This window comes from Pelobates fuscus, chromosome 5 (genome assembly GCF_036172605.1).
Source record: "Pelobates fuscus isolate aPelFus1 chromosome 5, aPelFus1.pri, whole genome shotgun sequence".
Taxonomy (NCBI): Eukaryota; Metazoa; Chordata; class Amphibia; order Anura; family Pelobatidae; genus Pelobates; species Pelobates fuscus.
In genome coordinates, this window is record NC_086321.1 from 72,560,522 (window position 1) to 72,580,954 (window position 20,433).

The 20,433-nt window shown below is 38.4% G+C and overlaps 1 protein-coding gene across 2 annotated transcripts in view; it reads left to right on the forward strand.

Annotated features, from left to right (window-relative positions):
• Nucleotides 1-20,433, forward strand: part of RANBP3L (RAN binding protein 3 like) — a 41,900-nt gene that overhangs the window by 19,426 nt on the left and 2,041 nt on the right. The window contains exons 2-14 of one of the 2 annotated variants that reach the window (XM_063453986.1): nt 908-966; nt 2,945-2,981; nt 4,875-4,952; nt 6,545-6,616; nt 8,459-8,530; nt 9,657-9,781; nt 10,222-10,316; nt 10,687-10,771; nt 12,140-12,239; nt 13,768-13,892; nt 15,964-16,084; nt 17,131-17,235; nt 18,998-19,083. In XM_063453986.1, coding sequence (XP_063310056.1) covers nt 908-966; nt 2,945-2,981; nt 4,875-4,952; nt 6,545-6,616; nt 8,459-8,530; nt 9,657-9,781; nt 10,222-10,316; nt 10,687-10,771; nt 12,140-12,239; nt 13,768-13,892; nt 15,964-16,084; nt 17,131-17,207 — 1,046 coding nt within the window. In that variant the 3' untranslated portion in view covers nt 17,208-17,235; nt 18,998-19,083. Of the gene's footprint in view, nt 1-907; nt 967-2,944; nt 2,982-4,874; nt 4,953-6,544; nt 6,617-8,458; nt 8,531-9,656; nt 9,782-10,221; nt 10,317-10,686; nt 10,772-12,139; nt 12,240-13,767; nt 13,893-15,963; nt 16,085-17,130; nt 17,236-18,997; nt 19,141-19,999; nt 20,196-20,433 lie in introns of those variants that run through there. The other variant, XM_063453984.1, reaches the window with a different exon arrangement.

Here is a 20,433-nt window from a genome sequence, read left to right on the forward strand (position 1 = left end):
AGACATCTATGGAAAATTTACCTTCGAACTGCTCGCAGATACGCATGAAGTTGCTTTTTTTGTCACAGCAGCTGCTAGCAATTGTTCTTGTGAATTGACAAAGCCTGTCAAATTTTGTCACATTTTAAGTGACTATAGTTTTTCGATAGTTCCCATTCTGTCTTCTCTATTGATGATTTTGGATTTCAATGAAATATTGAATGATAATTGAGCAATTTTAACAAAGGAGGTGTGTGGTGTTTGTTTTTTTTTTGTTTTTTTTACGGCCATACCAGTGTGTTCAGTAATTCTATTATTGCTATTACTTTTAAGGCGCCGCCATTGTCTGCAGTGCTGTACAAACATAGATGCAACACACTAACCTAGCTACTTGAGTTCACTGGAGAAGAAAGTACAATACACTCATAAAACTAGCGTAACCAATAAGAGCAATGTATAAACAAACATGCGCACTTGGGCCCCCTCTAGCCTCTACACAAAAATCCATATATGGTTTCCATCCATGACCGAGCACTGAATGAACTTTCTTCTTACTAATGTGAATCATTCCTCCTGCTTTATAAATATGTGAGGTCAGTTTAAATGAATGAATGAAACTCATCCCAGAATGCAGCACTGCCTCTTGCGTTGCCAGATTCTGTGTAAGTGTGTGTCTGTTAAACATCGCCACTGCATTCCATTCTCTAAAGAGTACAAAGGTTTAAGGTTCTTTTCTATAGAATGGAAAGCAGTGGTGGGGGCTTTAGGGCCCAAGTATCCACATATCTATTCAGTGATAAAGGGAATGGAGAAAATCCTTAGTACAGTTTATTTTTATTAGTAGTGCCACACTTGTGTGATATTGTTGTGTGTAGCTTGAGCTGTACATATGCTAACCCTTTTTTTTTTTTTTCTCCTCTCCCATCAGGTAAATTAACGCTTCCACTTCCGTTATTTCTCCTGGAAAAGAAAGAACGTCCGTTCAAGGTAAGTGTTTTTAAATGTCAAGAGACGTATATCGTACTTAAACGGTTACTTTAAGCCTTTGGGGGGTGGTGGCCCATTCCGGTGTAATGTGCCATATTGAGCACAATGGATAAGGCCCCTGTTCTCCCCCTCCACTTGCAATAAAAGCTGTAAAAAAAGATTTTTACTCCCCACAGAAAGCTTTGTGCCAACAGGACCCAGTTAAGAGGGAAACCCTCTGCAAAACAGCAGGCTGTATTGGTTACAATGATTGTACAAACAATTTAATATTTAAAGGGATAAGTGTACCTTTAGGATTTTTAAGAGGTTTCATTTTGTGAAACGGAACTTGTCAAATATCACATACCCCCTAATTACCCTCAAATTGGGCCTTGCTTCTTCTTTGGTATCCACAATTTCTCATAAACACAATGTGAGCAGGTTATTCTGCATATTTGCATAATACAAAACAAACCCTGGGCTTTTCTGCCCATACAGAACACTTATTTTAGGCACATTGACAACACAGAGAGGGTTGTCCCTTTTTGACAGGAAATCCTTCACTGTGCAATGCCCCTGCCAACCCTGGCTTCTCACCACCATATGTTATATCTTCCAGGGTTGTGAGTTATCCTGTAAGCTGCCTGCTATGGTCCATATTGGCTTTCTCTATCAGTGTAAGGTGAAGTGAAAAAAGGAATGCCTTAGGCTGTCTCCCCCTCTGATGGGTTTGGGTCTAGAGTGTCCTTTGCCCTTCATTGCGCCAGGGATAGGCTTAGGTCTCAAGGATAGGACCTCAAAATCCAAAGTGGTATTCAACAAATGTATTACAAATAAATAAGAACAATAAAATAAGAATATAAATAAATATAGCCCATAAGCGTTTCTTCCACCTTCATGCCTAACAATGTGCTAGGAATGTCCCAATATGTTAGGATTTTCATAACACCTTGTTTTGATAACAATTAAATGGTTATGCCATTTTTATATATATTTTTTTTTTTTACTTTCTAATGCACTGTTGGGAACTATTAGCTCAACCCTTTGTATGTGAAAAGCCCTGCAAAAGGTAAAAAAACTGCGCCAAGCGAGGTTCTTACACTCCCTACCCCGATGTTAATCCTCACAAAAGGATCTCTTCGTTGGCCATTTTGACGTTTTAGTTTCAAGAGATTTGACTGGTGGTGTGACAACCGGTAGTAGCTGTTTAACATTTTAGTTCACTTCATGACCTTCTGATAGCTATTTACTTAAGTGATTTGGAACAAGACCAACGTATTTTATTTACACAAGCTAATGTCTAAACAGATTTGCTATAGTTTAAAAAAACATTAGTGTTTTATTACTCTAACTATGTTACTCCTATAAACCAATTGTTTCGAGTTCATAGGAAAGTGAGACACTAGAGAGCTAGAGGGGGATTTTGCTTACAAAGGGGGGTTTATTGACCAAACTGCTGACATAGGGAGCTCCATTGTACCTCCCATAAAAGCAGAATATGATGGGCTTGTTCACTAAAGACAGAATTATAAACCACCAACATTTAGGTCAATAGAACCAATTTATAATAGTGTCCCAGCGTGGCTTTTAGTCCACATTTTGTTATTCCGCGTTTTTAGGTTAAAATAGTGGCGTTTACATTTTTCAAGCTTTACTATTTAGCCAGAAGGCTTGCACTTTAGTTGTCCAATCACCACAGGAATAGCCCTGTTAATGACACTGTACAACATGCTTTCTCAGATAATCTATATTTTAGGGCTAACTCATTAAAGTGAAAATTATAAGGAATCTGTGGGTTCCTGTTAATTAAATATAAAATTATCTTTGGATTTCCGATCATTCTTACCTTTACAATTTTTCTTCTACTATTATCTAATTTTTCTCCATTATTTATAAAATGGCTACATTTTGTTTCGTGAAATATAATCCTACATTTTAATTTGACCTGGTTTTTCTTTCTTTTTCCTCCTTTTTTTAAATTTTTTAATTTTTTTTATAGAGACATGCTTCAGATCTTGTCTTGAAATCAGAGTCTGGTGAGTATGGTGACAAAAATAAATTGTAAAATTTATATTAAAGTGTGTTTTTTTGTTTTTGTTTGTTTAATGCTTTAAAAAAATAGAAATTTATGTTTTATGTAAACGTACGTAAGAAGTATATCAGCTGCTTCTGTCTTAAGGTTATCTGTCAAACCATGCCCATTGAGCTGCAGCAATCCCTGCACTGCTTTTGTGTTTATTCCTGAAATCTATGTACATATGCTATAGTGTCAGGAACACAAACATGTATTCCTCATCCTATAGTGTTAAAAACACTATCTAGTCCCCCTTGCCTCTCTAAATATAGTAAAAATCTTACTTTTATTGCAGTCTGCTGCTGTTGGATCTGCCTGCTTGGCTGACCTCATCAGAAGTGTTATTCACAGGCAATCACAATGCTTTCTCATAGGATTGGCTGAGACTGTCAAGGAGGCAGATCAGGGGCAGAGCCAGCACAAGCGAAACACAGCCCTGCCCAATCAGCATCTCCTCGTAGAGCTGTATTGAATCAATGCATCTCTATGATAAAAGTTCAGTATCTGCATGCAGAGGGTTGAGACATTGAAGAGGGTGGAGACACTGAATGGCAGTGACTGTGCAGCACTGCCCCAGGAAGAACCTCTACAGACTAGGGATACCTCCAATGGCCACTCCTCAGATGGCTGCTAATGTAAACACTGCCTTTTCTTTGAAATTACAGTGTTTACAGCAAAAAGCCTGCAGGTAATGATTATACTCGCCAGAACAAATTCAATAAGCTGAACTTGTTCTGGTAATTATAGTGTCCCTTTTTAGTCTTGACCCGTATAGTTGGAGGATGAGCCTGGTCAGCCTGTGTATGAAAAATACAACAAAAGGTGCAAACTATTCTATTTTAACTTGCTTTTAACCCCTTAAGGACACATGACATGTGTGACACGTCATGATCCCCTTTTTTTCCAGAAGTTTGGTCCTTAAGGGGTTAAATACCCTACTGCTCAAACATATAACTAACCCTCAAAGTACTTCAGTTTTGTTTGCGAAAAGTTTTTCTATTTGTAAAATGGAACAAAAACTGCAGATGTGAAAATTAAACTGGCATTTTTATAAATTAACCTTGTTGAACCTCCTTGCCCCCTTGACTGTCAATCAGACAACTATCCTGTTACTTCCTGGTTGTTTCACTCATTAGAGCTAAACTCGAGGCAGGCAATTGCACAGTGGACCTACCTTGCCAAGATTTGACAATCACAGAAAGTTGGGGTTAGAAGGGGAGGGCTTGCAAAGGTAGCACACAAGAGAACTACAGCTTTTGCAAGCTTTTTTTAGGCCCACAGTGCAAACCTTACATAATTAAATGCATGTATATTTTCACTGGGGGGAGGGTGTATGTACTAAACATTTATTTATTTTTGTCAGTGGATTGTCCCTATATTTTTCCTAATATGCACGTAGGGAAAAAAGTAGTAATTTAAACACCAATTATAGTGCATTTTGTGTAATACAGGAGAAAATAACCGAATACTAATATTAAACATATTTTTTTCTTCTCTGCACATACACAATACTGATTTGTAAAATAAAATGATTTAAAAAATAAAGTCCAATATTTGCGATAGTAACAGCTTGGCTATTTTTGCCTAATTTTTGCTTGTTGATTTTTGGATTCATTATAATTTTGTGCTTCTTGAATTAACACGTCTTTCATAAAAGTTTTGGGTTTAAGCTAAATCCTGTGAGCGTTCATCAAGTCCCCACTAAGTGTGGATGCTTAGTTCACTGTTATGATATTGGGAAAAAATGATCAGGTCTGCCGTGCCTGAAACCAATAAGATCCAAATAGTATTGTCATTTGAACAGTACTGGTTTAAGCTTTTAATATAATCCATTTTATATTTATTTATACTATAGGTCTCAACATTTACCCTGAAAAGCGAGCACGGTCCTCTTCATTTACATTTCATCCATCCTGCTCGTCCTCTCAGACAGGTAAAAAATATTTTCACAGAAACCGTATGATGAGAACATATTGGTCCTTGTTGACTGCAAAAAAATGTGGATTGCTTTAGCATAAATGTATGCATAATCTATACAGTTACTAAAGACTGTATCGGCACAAAGTTTAGAATCAATGATCTGCAAGCTCACACAGCTACTCCCCACCCTCCTCGCACCACCCTCTCCCAAATGATATGTACCGTATATACTCGAGTATAAGCCGAGTTTTTCAGCACATTTTTTGTGCTGAAAAACCCCAACTCTGCTTATACTCGAGTCAATAGTCTGTATTATGGCAATTTGTATTGCCATAATACAGACTGGGGGGGAGAGGGGTGCTGGCAGAGCTGTACTTACCTTTCCTGCAGCTCCTGTCAGCTCCCTTCTCCTCTGTGCCGTCCGTTCAGCACCTCGGTCAGCTCCCCTCCCTGCCATGTATCAAGCAGGGAGGGGGGACGAAAAAAAAAAAAAGAATAATAATAAAATAAAGTTAATTAAATTAAATAATAAGAAATAATAAATAAAAAAAATTAAAATATATTTAAAAAAAAAAAAAAATTGCCCACCCCCCACCAAGGCTCTTCAACACACACACACTGCATTCATACACACACTGCACTCATACACACGCGCTGCGCTCATACACACGCGCTGCGCTCATACACACGCGCTGCGCTCATACACACGCGCTGCGCTCATACACACGCGCTGCGCTCATACACACGCGCTGCGCTCATACACGCGCTGCGCTCATACACACGCGCTGCGCTCATACACACGCGCTGCGCTCATACACACGCGCTGCGCTCATACACACGCGCTGCGCTCATACACACGCGCTGCGCTCATACACACGCGCTGCGCTCATACACACGCGCTGCGCTCATACACACGCGCTGCGCTCATACACACGCGCTGCGCTCATACACACGCGCTGCGCTCATACACACGCGCTGCGCTCATACACACGCGCTGCGCTCATACACACGCGCTGCGCTCATACACACGCGCTGCGCTCATACACACGCGCTGCGCTCATACACACGCGCTGCGCTCATACACACGCGCTGCGCTCATACACACGCGCTGCGCTCATACACACACACTGTAAATAAATATTCAATTAATATATTTTTTTATGATCTAATTTTATTTAGAAATTTACCAGTAGCCGCTGCATTTCCCACCCTAGTCTTATACTCGAGTCAATATGTTTTCCCAGTTTTTTGGGGTAAAATTAGGGGCCTCTGCTTATATTCGGGTCAGCTTATACTCGAGTATATACGGTACATAAAGAAGTAAAGTAAGATCTGAAAATCTATTTTAATTTTGTAACCAAGCACAATATTTTTTCTTTTTTTTACTGGTCATGTAAAACATACCGTGGCCAACACCGGAGGCCAGTTGAATAACAAAATACTTTTTTAAAGCTCCTGTTTGTTGAAGCTTGTTCAACTCTCGCAGATCTCAGTACTTGTCTGTGTAATATTAATGGAAATTGCAGTCTCCCCTCAGACTTCCTCACCTTAAACTAAACCGATAACCCAGCAGTATTCATCAGTGTCTTCTTTCACTACTTCTAGATGGTGCCAAAGAAAAACGGACTCGATCGTCCTCGTTTACATTGTTGTCTGCTTTCCCACCATCACCACCAGGTGAGATGCCATCATCATGTGATTTGTAATACCAGCATAATTTCTGGAATTTACCAGCAGGTTTGTGGAGAAGCTTCAGGCAGTCTAGTTATTTTGGGCATTAAAGGTAATGTCAAACTGAAGAACTGACTCTTACCGGTTGGTTCAGACATTCCATACCTGGTAACAGTGCCTTTGGGAAGAGCCGACATGCATCCCTCTATCTCTCATATACTTCGAACCCTTAAAGGGACACTCTAAACACTAAAACAACTTTAGCAGTTCTGGTGTATAGATCAGGCCAATGCAGTCTCGCTGCTCAATTTTCTGTCATTTAGGAGTTAAATCACTTTAGTTTTAGTTTATGCAGTTCTAGCCACACTTACCCTCGTTAAGACACACAACCTTCATGGGGAAAAAAAATAATAATAATTTTTTAATCAGATGTGACAACACTGTGTTTCCTTGTAGACTTTTTTTTTTATCTCCTGCTCTGTTAATTGAACTTTAATCAAACAACCAGGAGGCTCCTTCAGGATATAAGCAGAGTATGAGATATGAAACACACTGCAATAAAGGAAGCTTTAGAAATTTGATCTCTTGTTACAAGAAGTGTATAAGGAGACTGTGTAAGTCACAAGCAGGGGAGATGTGGCTAGGGCCTCATAAACAGAAACAAAATTGAATTCCCTCCTAAATGGCAGAGAATTGAGCAGTTGGACCGCAGAGACATGATCTGTACACCAATAGCACTCTATTAAAGTAAAGTTATTTTGGTGCTCATGGTGTCAATTTAAGCATGATCAATCCAAGATAATTGGCAGATCTCTCAATTTATTTTTTACTCTATGGCTTTCAGTACTTGTAACATTATCACAATGCCATAGCCTAAAATGAATCTGGCATGTTCTAGAGCAGTGGGCAAATATTAATAAGGTTAAAGAATGATTTGGTTATTCAGGTGATTATGTTGCTAATGTTTACACACGTTTTTCACGGAACATTGAATAATTATCACAAACCTAACACTAAACCTTCCCCCCTCTCAAAGTGGGGGAAGTGTTTTTTGTGGTTTCATGTAGCCTTTAGATTATAGATTTTGCTTGGTTCAAATTATCTCCACTGTGCTCTGCTCCAATGTATGGCAGACCACCGTACACAGTTATAAAGTCATTAAAGGGACACTATAGTCACCAGAACAACTACAGCTTGTTGTAGTTGTTCTGGTGAGTACAATAGCTCCCTTCAGGCATTTTCAAGTAAACACTGCATTTTCAGAGAAAAGGCTGTGTTTACATTACCCCTAGGGACAGCTCAAAGTGGCCACTCCTTCGATGGCCGCTGGAGGGGCTTCCTGGCTCAGGGCTGCACAGTAAGCAGCCCTGCCGTTGAGCGTCCCCACGCTCTGCATGGAGACACTGAATTTTCCTCATAGAGATGCATTGATTCAATGCATCTCAATGAGGAGGTGCTGATTGGCCAAAACCGTGTTTGGCCCCACCCATTGCCGATTTTAGCCAATCAAATACTTTCCCCATTGAATCAATGCATCTCTATGAGGAAAATTCAGTGTCTCCATGCAGAGCGGTAATTTTGATGATGTCACCAAGGAGGTGGGGTCAGTGCCGGCGGACTCGTGGAGAGCTGAAATAATGTATTGCTTATCTCCTTGTCACAGATCGGTTTTGTTTTTTGTGTTTGTAAAATCTGTACTTCAGTGTGCTTTAATCCCAAGATCTTGATAATGTTTATCGAGAGATCATGTCTGTCTGATTTACTTTTTCTATGTTAACATCTGCTCACACATACTTCGTACCACGCAATTCATTTTGCATAAAAGTAAATTGTGCTGTTTTATTTCAGGATTAAAGAACAATGTGTTCATGCCTTCATCACTGCTACAGGAACATCCTACGATTAACACCAGCAACCATGGTAAGTTCATTTGTAATCTGTTATGGTAGTTGTCATATTTCTACTGATGGCATCTTTTTATGTGAAACATTTAGGAATGTAATTTATCATAAAGATAACTTATATATTTCTTTAAGAAAAAATATAAATATATTTTTCGCAATTACTTAACTCTTCCACGTTCTGTTTCAGCAGTGTGATTCTTGTTTTTAGGCTTTACATTAACTGTAATACTACCTCCCATTTCATAATACCTTCCTCCCACCCTCTGCCAATTTCCCCCTGCTTGGTAGAAGCCCTTTCCATCCTTATGACATTGATATGCTGCCTTTATTGCCAGTGCCAAAGTTCATCTTTTACTCAAATTCTACATTCCTCTTGCATGGAGCAAAATGTGCTCCCCAGAAGAATAATCACAGCAACTACAGTGCATGCATTGTTACTCACATGCTGTAGCTGCTGTGAAGGAGAGTGGAAAATAGCCTATAGGTGTGTGGTGAAAATGATAGATGGTTAATGTTATGCACCTGCTCTACCGTTGGCAAGTTGCTTCATGTTTTCTGTAGGTCGACTTAGTGTGAGTTGCCTGAGGATTCCGAGCTCGTAGACAAGACATTCTTTACCTCCTATATAAAGAAATACAGATGTCTGGGCACTCAAAAAGCTGTTAGTGAGCAGTCTTTATTGACTTAAAGCAACATTTTGTTTCTCTGGCCAGCCCAGTCTGGTTCCATCTTAGGTGACTGTGTTTGTGATGTGCGTGTCCCCCTCCTGAATTTGGATATAATAGATTTTGTACTCTTCCATGGAGTACTTAAGTAAATCTTTGTCGCTTCCCAATATTGTGATCACCTAACCATGTTGACATACTCCACCAAGGGAAATGCAATTTTAGCAGGATATTAATAACACATTCTTTAATTATTAGGAAGTAAGTAAGTAATTAATTCATCTTGTGCTACACCTGCTGTGTACCCTTGTATCATCCACCCTTAAAAAAAAACAAACCTAAATAATAATTTTATATCTGTCCCAGCAGTAAAAATTATTTTGAGGTTGATGGAACTTGGACAAGAAACTAGTGCGTAGTGTATATAATTTGTATACGTGTGTTTTTTATACTGATAGTTTTTTGTTATTTTTACAGGATGTTCACAAGCCTGGAATGTGATTAAACCAGCAACCTTGCAGCCGCCACAAGTACCCCAATGCATTGATGGAAAAAGGATGGTATCTGCAGCGGACTGTTTGAAATGTCACCTTAAAGACAAGGTACACAAAGTGCTAAATATGATCCTGAGAGCGGAGCAGTAAAACCCTTCTATCTGTTGTCAAACACGATCTACCTTCATCCATGCTCTGCCCCAGACAATAATTAACAGGATAAATTAACTCAAATCCTTTTATTATAACCAGTATATATTGAATCCTTTTGACTGGCATTGACCCTGTGCATTTAATGTTTGCACATCTATTTACATTTTTCTTGGCAGTGCTACATTGGAATATAAGTAGTGTCAATTTGGCTGTTCCAAAAGGAAACCTCTTGGTCCATTGTGCATTGTGAATTCATTATTTGTTAAAGAGGTTTTGATAAACTGTATAGAGGAGGGTCATCTGGAATGTACATGTGAAATGAGTTGGAGTGTTCTCTGTAACCTCTACATCTGTGATACCTTATTCAGATGGGATTGTACTTTTTTTCATTTCAGAAGGCCACTGATGAAAACTTCATCACCTCAATGGATTTTGGCAGCACATCAAAACATGGAAGTGGACCTACCTGTGTTTTGGACTTAAGAACAAAGTAATAAATGTATTTTTTTATTTATTTTTTTAGAACAGAAATGAATAGAAATAGCAACATTGGGTTCATGTACACGTATGAATAGTGTTACAATTTTCTAATCGCTAACAATCACCATAGAAACGATTATAATTTTTCTTGCTCCACTTTAGAACTTGCACCAGTTTTCCCAGGTTTATAAATATATTGTTCTTACCAGCTTTTAAAGATCTGAATTGGTTTATGGGAATAAATCCTAATCAATATTGATGCAAAAAGCAACTTTGGGATAATGGACATTATATGTGAATTCCGAACTTGATAAAAGAAAGCTTGTTGTCCAGGGAAAATGAGAGGAAACTAAGTAACAATTGTGGTGTTTTGTTTGTAGAAGTCAGCCATTTGACCAGAGTTCAAGGTTGGACAAAAGCTCTTCAGAATTTGTTTTTGGTGAAAACATGGATAAGCGAGTTACGGTAAGAGGCATTTCTAGACGGCATGAATGAAATATAAATATAAATATAAGTATATACACAAATTTTAAACTGAAAATTATGGGGCACAGAAATGGACTAGAACAACCAGCACAAAAGATGTTCGCTCAGTGGTTTTGCTCTAACTATCATATCTTAGTGCTACAGGTTTAATATATGTAGATACAACTCCAGCACACAGATCCTATTCAGTGAGGACAATTTGTTGAACAAACATCACTACCAATTATTATCCCTGGAACTGAGAAGGAGCATGAAGTTGTAGAACCTAATAACGTAATATGAGAGTTTATCACCACACTTACTTATTATACATTTTAATTGGACCATACCATTCCTGAAATCACAGCATACTTGCCAGAATTGGCAATAATAATCAACTTGATCCGTGCGTAAGATCGATTTTTGTTTCTCCAATAACGGTGTAAGGTCTAAGCCGCCACATAATAACTTTTGTTTAATGTATTGTATGATGACTGGAGAGGGAGGCTGACCTTTTGGTTTTCCAATTCTAAAATGCTGGTTCCCCACTTTATTTGCGGCTTAAGGCAAACAGACGTAACCCTGTAAAAGAATCATTTTTGAGTAGTTCTTTCATATACAGAAAATCCAAAGTTTAAAACCACATTTTCATTTATTTGAAAAGATGATTTAATAATGAGTGGGATAATACACACCCATAGGTGACACTAATGGCATTTCGTGATTTGAAAGGTGTGTGCTTTTTTTTTTTTTTTTTTTTTTTTAATGCCTGCTCTTTGATTCTTAATGGATTTAATTCTACCAGATATAACTTGTTCTTGGTTCATACAGTAAGTGGAGCCAAGTTTGCAAATTTCACAACCGTTACTGGATCTAGGGTAGAAAGCACCATGGACATTTCTTTACACCCTGGCTGTGAACGGTTTTATTACACATGTGCCAGCTATTATTATTCATTAACTCTTCTATCAGTGTAGAAGTGGTATTAAGAATGGCCAGAGCATAAGCAGATAATTAGAATGCTGCTTGCTCATGATCGATTTGGTGTTTGATAAACCTATCCGTAATCTATTCTCTTTGTATGACACTTCTGAGCACTTGCAGAGACTGCATCACATAAGAGTTAAATTACTTCCTCTGAATTTGAAGGTTTGCTATTAATTGTGCCTTTTCTTGTCTTGTATTCTTAATAAATAAAGTACATGTTTGCTTTGGGCACACCCCTGCTATTCAAATGGTTAAAGGTGAAGACGATTCTTTACTCCGATCCCGATAGCAGCTAAATATATCATTTTTTGTAATGCTAGAAGACTGCTGTAAAATATTTCTTATGGGGGGGGGATAACGTGATATCTGTTCTATTTCCAGAGACCGCAGAAACCTGCACAGTCTCAGACGCCTGCATACCAGTACAAATGTGAAGGCACCTCCTCGTGTTTGCAGACTCTCAGGAGTGTACCTTATCAGAGTAAGACTTCTCTATATTCAGCTCCAATATTTTAAATTGTATCTGAAACAGTCTATGTAATCAATGGGTTAATCATACCTTATGATGAAATGCTTACACCACCATCTAATGGTGAAATTGGTGAACACAACCCCGGGAATTAAAGGACTATTCTCTATTTGTATATCTATCTGTTATAATGGTGTTATGCCATGTTTAATAAATGTAGCAAACCTATTCTAGTTTCATCTGAATGGGAAAAACTACAGTGTAGAGCAATTGAGGATTTAAATCCATAGTAAGGCACAGTCCAACAGCCATTCAAACGATTACAATCTACATAAGACATGATAAAATAAATATTTGGAGAAAACCACCTGTAAGCAGTATGCAGATTAATAATAATAATAATAATAATATAAAAAATGGAAAAATAACCAACCAAGCTTTTTACATTAATTTGGGGACCCTCCCAATAATTTTGCTTATAGCCTAATGGATTATTAACACAGTCCATTCCCTGATAATAACCTCCGATGAAGAACGGAATATCTGTGAATTGTCATAACATCTAAAATTAGTCAGTCTTCTGACTAATCAGTCTTGTCAGTCTTGTGCGGTATAGAGAGCGCACAATAAAAAGTAGTATAGTGGAATTTCTGGAACAGTGCCCCACACTCAAATATCCACAAGAAAATAAATTTAAAACGCTGCTAGATACATTAAAAACCTTCCCAAGTTTTAAAACATCTAATCAAACACAAAATAAAAACAAACTGTGTATCAGCGCTTAGTGAATATACCACTATATTTTTAAACACAGGGTTCAGCACAAAAATGTCGTCTTTGACAAAGAGTTCCAATTTCAGTCTTAATTGAGGGTTCTTCCAAAAGCCCACAGGGATTAGTTGTTGCAACAGTAGCATATATGTAAAATCTGTGTCTTTATATGTATCCAAACCTTAAAATAGAGAAGATACTGACATAGCGTAATATTGTTACAGCTTTATTTCCCATGTGCAAACCCCGCCCCCCCCCTCAAGAGAAACTCTTACAATAAAATATTGTGAAGCTTATCTCGAAGATTCACAGTAAAAGCAAGATTCAATCAGACTGTCAATGGAAGAGTTGATGATTACCGCTCCGTGGATGCAGATTTTCCAGAACCGATCCTATGCACTTAGATCGGTCCTTCCCAAGAACGCCGGCTTCCAGACACTGCTGTAATCGTTGCAAATTCAAAAGTCCCGCCAAAAAAACACTATCTACGCGTTTCGCTCGTTAAACCGAGCTTTTTCAAGATGAAGGTGTTTTGGGGGACAGTAGGTGTATATAACCACCTTTCAATTAAAGTCCCCTAATTAGCTTCCTGTCTGGAGTCTTCTGAGTCTTAATCCATCTCTGGTAATCAAAGCTGCTCTTCAAGTTTCTGCAGAAGCTATCATACTACACCGTTTCTACAAGTGCTCGATATATTGGAAATGAACGTGACTTTTAATTGGATCTGTCCATGGCGTTGTAATTTATCATGTATCCCACTACCTTACAGAACCCTGTGCCAACACAAGCCTTGCTGAGTCTGCCGCAGTGTATAGTTCCATGCCCAGGCAGAAGTATGAGTTGGATCAAGTTGAAATCATAACTGGAGAGGAATCTGAGCGCAATGTTCTCCAGGTCTGTCACTCAACATGTATTAAAATTATTAATTTCTGACCTGTGTCTTGCAGAGGTAAACGCTGTGATAGGTGTACACTGCAGGGTTACATCCTTGCCTTGTGAAATAGCCTTGCTGTCTGTTTAGTGTAGCATTGACATGGATACACCCTTAACCCCCTACATTGAGTTATGCTGTGTGCATGTCAACCTGTATTCACACATCCTCTCACTGCACACAAGAACTCCAACCAATTCACACTTATACACTGCAGGGAAATAAAACTGATGCGTTCATGCACTGACCCTCCACACACACATACAGCTTTACACACATTCCTTCACGAAACACTCATAAAACACATACACTTTCAATTGTTTTTTTTTTTTCAATAAACAAATAATGCACCTTTGTATTCACACGGACATCTTTCTCTGTGTAGACTGTTGACCTCTGTTGAACTGACTTCAAAATGGCAGAACTGTGTGTGTGTGTGTGTGTATATGTTCAAAATCTGCACGCCCTCTGTACAAGTCACACTAGACAAGCAATCGGACGGTCCACATATCCACTAGGATATGATATGATACTGATTACAGCTATATTTAGTCCTAAAACTTGCTGGTAGCAGAACTACTGCCCATGTGAGATACTTTAATGGATCACATGGTCTGACATATGAAGAATCAAAGATATATATATATATATATATATATATATATATATATATATATATATATATATATATATATATATATATATATATATATAAATATATATAAATGTTGATGGTTCTGAATTGGCATGCTTGTGATTGCTCTGCACTCTAGCGGTCAAGCTCCTTCCACCTTTGAGGTGAGGAGTACAAAGACAAGTGTCTTGCCTACAGTCAAGCACGCTGGTGGGAATGTCATGGTCTGGGCCTGCATGAGTGCTGCCGGCACTGGGGAGCTGCAGTTCATTGAGGGAACCATGAATGTCAACATGTTCTGTGACATACTGAAGCAGAGCATGATCCCCCTCCCTTCGGAGACTGGGCAGCAGTATTTCAACATAACGACCCCAAACACACCTCCAAGACGACCACTGCCTTGGTAAAGGTGATTGACTGGCCAAGCATGTCTCCAGACCTAAACCCTATTGAGCATCTGTGGGGCATCCTCAAACGGAAGGTGGGGGAGCGTAAGGTCTCTAACATCCACCAGCTCTGTGATGTCGTCATGGAGGAGTGGAAGAGGACTCCAGTGGCAATCTGGGAGGCTCTGGTGAACTCCATGCCCATGAGGGTTAAGGCAGTGCTGGAAAATAATGGTGACCACACAAAATATTGACTCTTTGGACCCAATTTGGGCACTTCCACTTAGGGGTGTACTCACTTTTGTTGCCAATGGTTTAGACCTTAATTGCTGTGTGAGTTATTTGGGGGGGGGGGGGCAGCAAATTTACAGTTATACAGGCTGTACACTTACTACTTTACATTGTAGCAGTGTCATTTTGTCAGTGTTGTCACATGAAAAGATATAATATATTTACAAAAATGTGAGGGGTGTACTCACTTTTGTGAGATACTGTATATACATGGTGGTAAAGTAATTATTTCACCATCGACATTGAATTTTAATTTAGCAGTTTGAATATTTGTTATACTACAATGACCACTATAAGCACTAGCTAGAGGACTGATAATCCATCAGTTTATCTCAAAGTGAATCATCGTGGCATGAGTTATCAGTGAACAAAGGCTGAGCCATGCTTACTGACAATCCTTCATTAATGGGGGTGGGGGGAGGGGAGGGAGAACTGCAATTGTCCATATTCTGAATGAAACCCAATTAAAAGCCAGCACACCTCTTCTTGCTACGTAACTATGAATATTCAGCACAGGTGTTTGTTTGACACTAGTTTCTAGATCTCCTAGCAATTTTCAATGGCAGTTTCCTTGAATTTAATTTGCTCAGAACCTTTATTATACACTCGGACACACCAAATAGAGGCACTGCTAGAAAAGATTGTTTGTGTGTTTTTGTATGGTTTTAAACTTGAACGAATTGGCCTTAATAAATGTAAAATACCTTTCCTTTTGTTTTTCAGGTAAACTGCAAGCTTTTCGTTTTGAACTCCACCAATCAGATGTGGAATGAAAGGGGCCGAGGCTACCTACGACTAAATGATATGGCAAGCCATGACAGTGGGATGTTCCGATCACGAATAGGTAGAACACCTCATGATAAAACAGACACATGACCAATCCTAAAAAATGCACCAATGCATTTTGTTTTTGGGGACTCCCCTGACCTTTTTTTTTTTTTTTTTTTTTTTTTTTCTATTTTTTTTTTTTTATATATATATTATATATTTTTTTTTTTTTTTTTTTTTTACTAGAACCAAAACTTGTCAGTCTGCAACGTCCTACCTGTTCTGGGGTAGAGGTAGAGAGCCTTGTCTCTGGTGGTCTAGCAGAAAATGAGTAGATATCCGTGCTGTCTCTGGCACAGATCATCATTTTAGTGCTCCTTATTCCTTCTACATGTCAGTAATTTATGGCAAAGCTGGAGAAGTGTTAACCAGCAAGGAGGATCACCAGAACTCTAGAGACATGGGGCAGAAAATAAAACATTATGAAAGAATCAGAAGGTCAAGGTAGTATGATGGAATAGAAGTTCCACCAGTACCAGGTTTCTCTTACCCAGGTCTACTTCAGACACCAGTGCACTAACCTGCATTGCCATTCAAATAGCTATAGTATAGATCTGTAAGCATTTTATTAACTTTGTTTTCATCCATACGTTGAGGTAGTGTCAGTCAGATGGTTTCAAATATCAAACCGCACATGATATGAAGTCTACGCTCTTCATATCAATATCAGATGATCTTCATATTTGCTAGGACATTGGATATTACAATTTTATCGGAGTTTTAATTGAAAAATACAAATGGCATTTATTTTTTCCAAAAAGTAAAGACCAAATAAATGTAGGAGGGTGGATTTGGGGGGAGGGTAGGATACCTTGGTGTAGAAACCCCCGTGGTGATGTGAAATTAGTTTCACAAACTTGTTAGAGCACTATCATTAAAATGTAGTGCCATCATAAAATATTCATCCTTCAAAACAGAAGGCACACCACAATCTATCCATGTTATAGATGCACAGTCCTAACCATTAACCACAATCACACACATTGATAGGGCACATGGAAAGGCTCCCCGTTCCTCCTCTTCCTGGCTATTTTAAATGCTGTATTGACTTTTTCCTCTCAGTGACAAGCTGTACCAGATATCGACTCATGATGTTGGGGAAGTTTGGGCCTGTGGCATCAGAAACTCCTGCCAGGTAGCAGGGAAAGGTGGCGGCCCAAGGGAGAGGTAAAAGGCATTTTTGTTTTTGCTTATATGGCAAAATTAAACAATTGCAGAGGTGAGAAAACAGCGCCTTGAGGCAGGAACTGAATAGCACTGTGAGGTTAAAGTAGAGTTTCTCAATGAGTACATACCTAAATCTAATGTTAATTGGGTGACTACATCTCTGGGTTTTTTACATTTAGATCTTGTTTTTTCTTGTATTTGCCCTGCAGTCTTACTACTGCCTCAACAGGATAGACTGCATTTATAGCAATGCACCCCAAGAAAGATAAATTAATTTAAAATACAGTGCTATACAAAGCCATTCAATATTCTGTAAAAGCAAACAAACAAAAAAATCATAGGGGACATTTTCAGTTTCAGTTAAACTTTCTTGATCATGAACCTGTATCTAACAAACACGATGAAAGTTCAGTGAATGTAGAGCATTCATATAATAAGCCCCTAGGATTCTAGTCCAGATAAACGTTCACAAGAGTATTCTGGCAATTGAATGCCCTACAGAGTCAGCAGATGGTTGGTGGGTAGTCATGTTTATAGTCACCCATGATTTGAAACCCATGCTCTAAAGGAGATGTAATATGGAGGTCCATCAAAGTTTGACTTTGGATCACTCTGTAAAAGATATACATGTACTGCACACCGTTAACTTAAATATACCAATAATAGTAGTATGGCACACACACACACACACCTTTTTAGGTTAGTTTGCTTGTTTTTGAATTCTTGGACTGTGCACATAATAATCTGTATTGTATCAGACAAAATCATTTGAATACAAGATTAATTCTACCTATTTTATGGTTAGGCAGCTACAGTTTAAAAAGGTGAAAATCTCCATTAATGATGGTGATTACTATTTAAATAAAGTTAATGATAAAGTCCCAGCTTTCTACAGACCACCACAATATTTTTTTTTTTCTCTCGCTCTCTTAAGTGATGGGTGTCCTATATAAACCCAGCACTAGATTTTTACACCCCCTCTCTACCCTTACTCCATGCATGGTAGCCCGTTGTGGCCTCACATCTTTCCTACACCATGGCCAACCAAGTGGGAGAGTGCTGATATCCCCTAGCTTCATTTTCTCATCCTTAAGGCTTTGAGATGAAGTGCATATTTACAATATGAACATATGGACAGACTTTGCCTAATGAAAAACAAGTGAACAAATGGATTTTTTTTTCCCTCTGATACCAAATCTCTAAACCATGAATTTACATGGTCAAATTATGAGATAAGGAATTGCATATATGTACTTGAGTTTTTGTTACTATATTTATTTTTTATATGCACAGGCAATCTGTCTATTGTTTTTTTTCTTGTCCAAATCATAAGTGGGTGGGATTGGGTAGCAGAAGGACTTGGCTATTTCATTTAAATTGCTTTTGTGTTTGTTCTTGTGCAAGAAAACTCGAAGGCTTCTCAGTAAGCATGTTGGAGTTCTCATCATTCTTGAATTTCAGGAGACCTTGTCCTTCTGCTAATTTTACAAATTTGTTGTGGAGAGTTACAACAGCCAAAGAATGAGATAAAAAAAAAGTCTGTATCTCTCACAAATATAATTCCACTGGGTCTTTGAGGGTTATCATTTCCTTTTTAAAGCCACCAAAAATCTACCATAAATTGTTGAGACGTGCCATGGGGAAATACTTTTTTTTTTTTTTTTAAATGCGAAGTCTTATTTGAACAGTTGTAACTTTGCTCAAATCCTAATCAGTTTTGGTTTTTTTGTTTTTGTTTTTGTTTACCAATATTTAATTTTAGTGATGAGAAACTATGGCAGCCTGAAACTGATCTTCAACAGCAAAATCTTTGATCAGATGAAATTAGAGAGAGCCAATCGAAGGAGCCTTCGTATCACTGCCACAGATCTGACGGACAACAATCTCAGAGTGTTTCTGATCCAGGTGAGGGGAAGCTTAAAAACTCATCATAAGCTATAGAAATCCTAAATGTATTCAGAGTTCGTAAACTTGTTTATTAAATTCCCACTCCTGGCAGGTTTTCTTCTATGGACCTCAAGCAAATTCAGCCAGTAAAATGTCTTATTAAGTTCCAAATTTATTGAGCTTCTCGGGAATTCTTTAAAACCAGACTATCTATGCCCACCATCCAAAGCCTTATACCAATGGGCCCTTATATCAACGGGAATCACTTGGCATAAATCTACTATAAAAAAAAAATAATGCCATGTACAGAAAAAATATACATGGGAACAGTTTAGAAATGTAAAACTAAAGGGATATGGACTTGACATTTTTTTTTCTTCTCTCACTGTGTGCCTCAATGGTAGCTTCTGCTGAGTGCCAGTCTATAGCCTCCTGTTATCCCTCAACTCAGTGTGCTGGGACTGAGTCATCTATTGAGTGGGGCCAGCAGATGCCATTCTGCCATAAGCCTACAGGTGATAAGGGGTTTAACCAGTCTTCTACTTCTTCTACAAAAAATAGAGAAATACATATTTAACCCCTCCCCCCATTAGCTTTCATTTGTGATATACACCGAATCGAAATCTCCCAGAACTTTTTTAATGTTGCTTTCAAATTTATATAAATGAATTTGTTATTGTGCATTGAACTTATACTGGCTATTAAGTGCAATAGCTGGCCCAGTGCCTACTGCAGCTACAGTGAAGTTAAAGGAAAAACAATTGACTGGATAACAAACAAACAAAAAAAGATGGCAAGTGCTTTTTATGGGTCCCATTATGTTTAAAACATCTGCATAGTGGTGTGTTAATTATGAAATTAAATTGTCCTCTTTCAGGCCAGTGTGAAGGATGCTGGACGTCTTTATGCTGCAATCCATCATCGGCTTGTAGCGTTACGGACCAGTAAAGACCAGGAGCAGAAGGTGTCGTTCTTACACACCGAAGATGACTTGGATTCACTTCCCTTAAACAGTGAGAGTGAGAGTAGCGAGGATGAAGAGGAAGATGAAATGACAAGGTTTCACATCACTGGTAAGTCTCATAACTTCATTTGGGATAGGCTTTGATTTAAACTGCAGATAAAGTAAGAAGCAGTAGAAAATGATTCTCAGAGAAGGCCCCTTCTGATAAGCTGATAAGCTGATAAGCTGATAAATGACACTGAATTACATAGAAAACCTTTCAATTGTGTCACCTGCATGTCCATAGCATGTAACATTCCATAAAAACATACTTCTGAAGACTTCTCTTCTGCAGCAAATGCACAGGT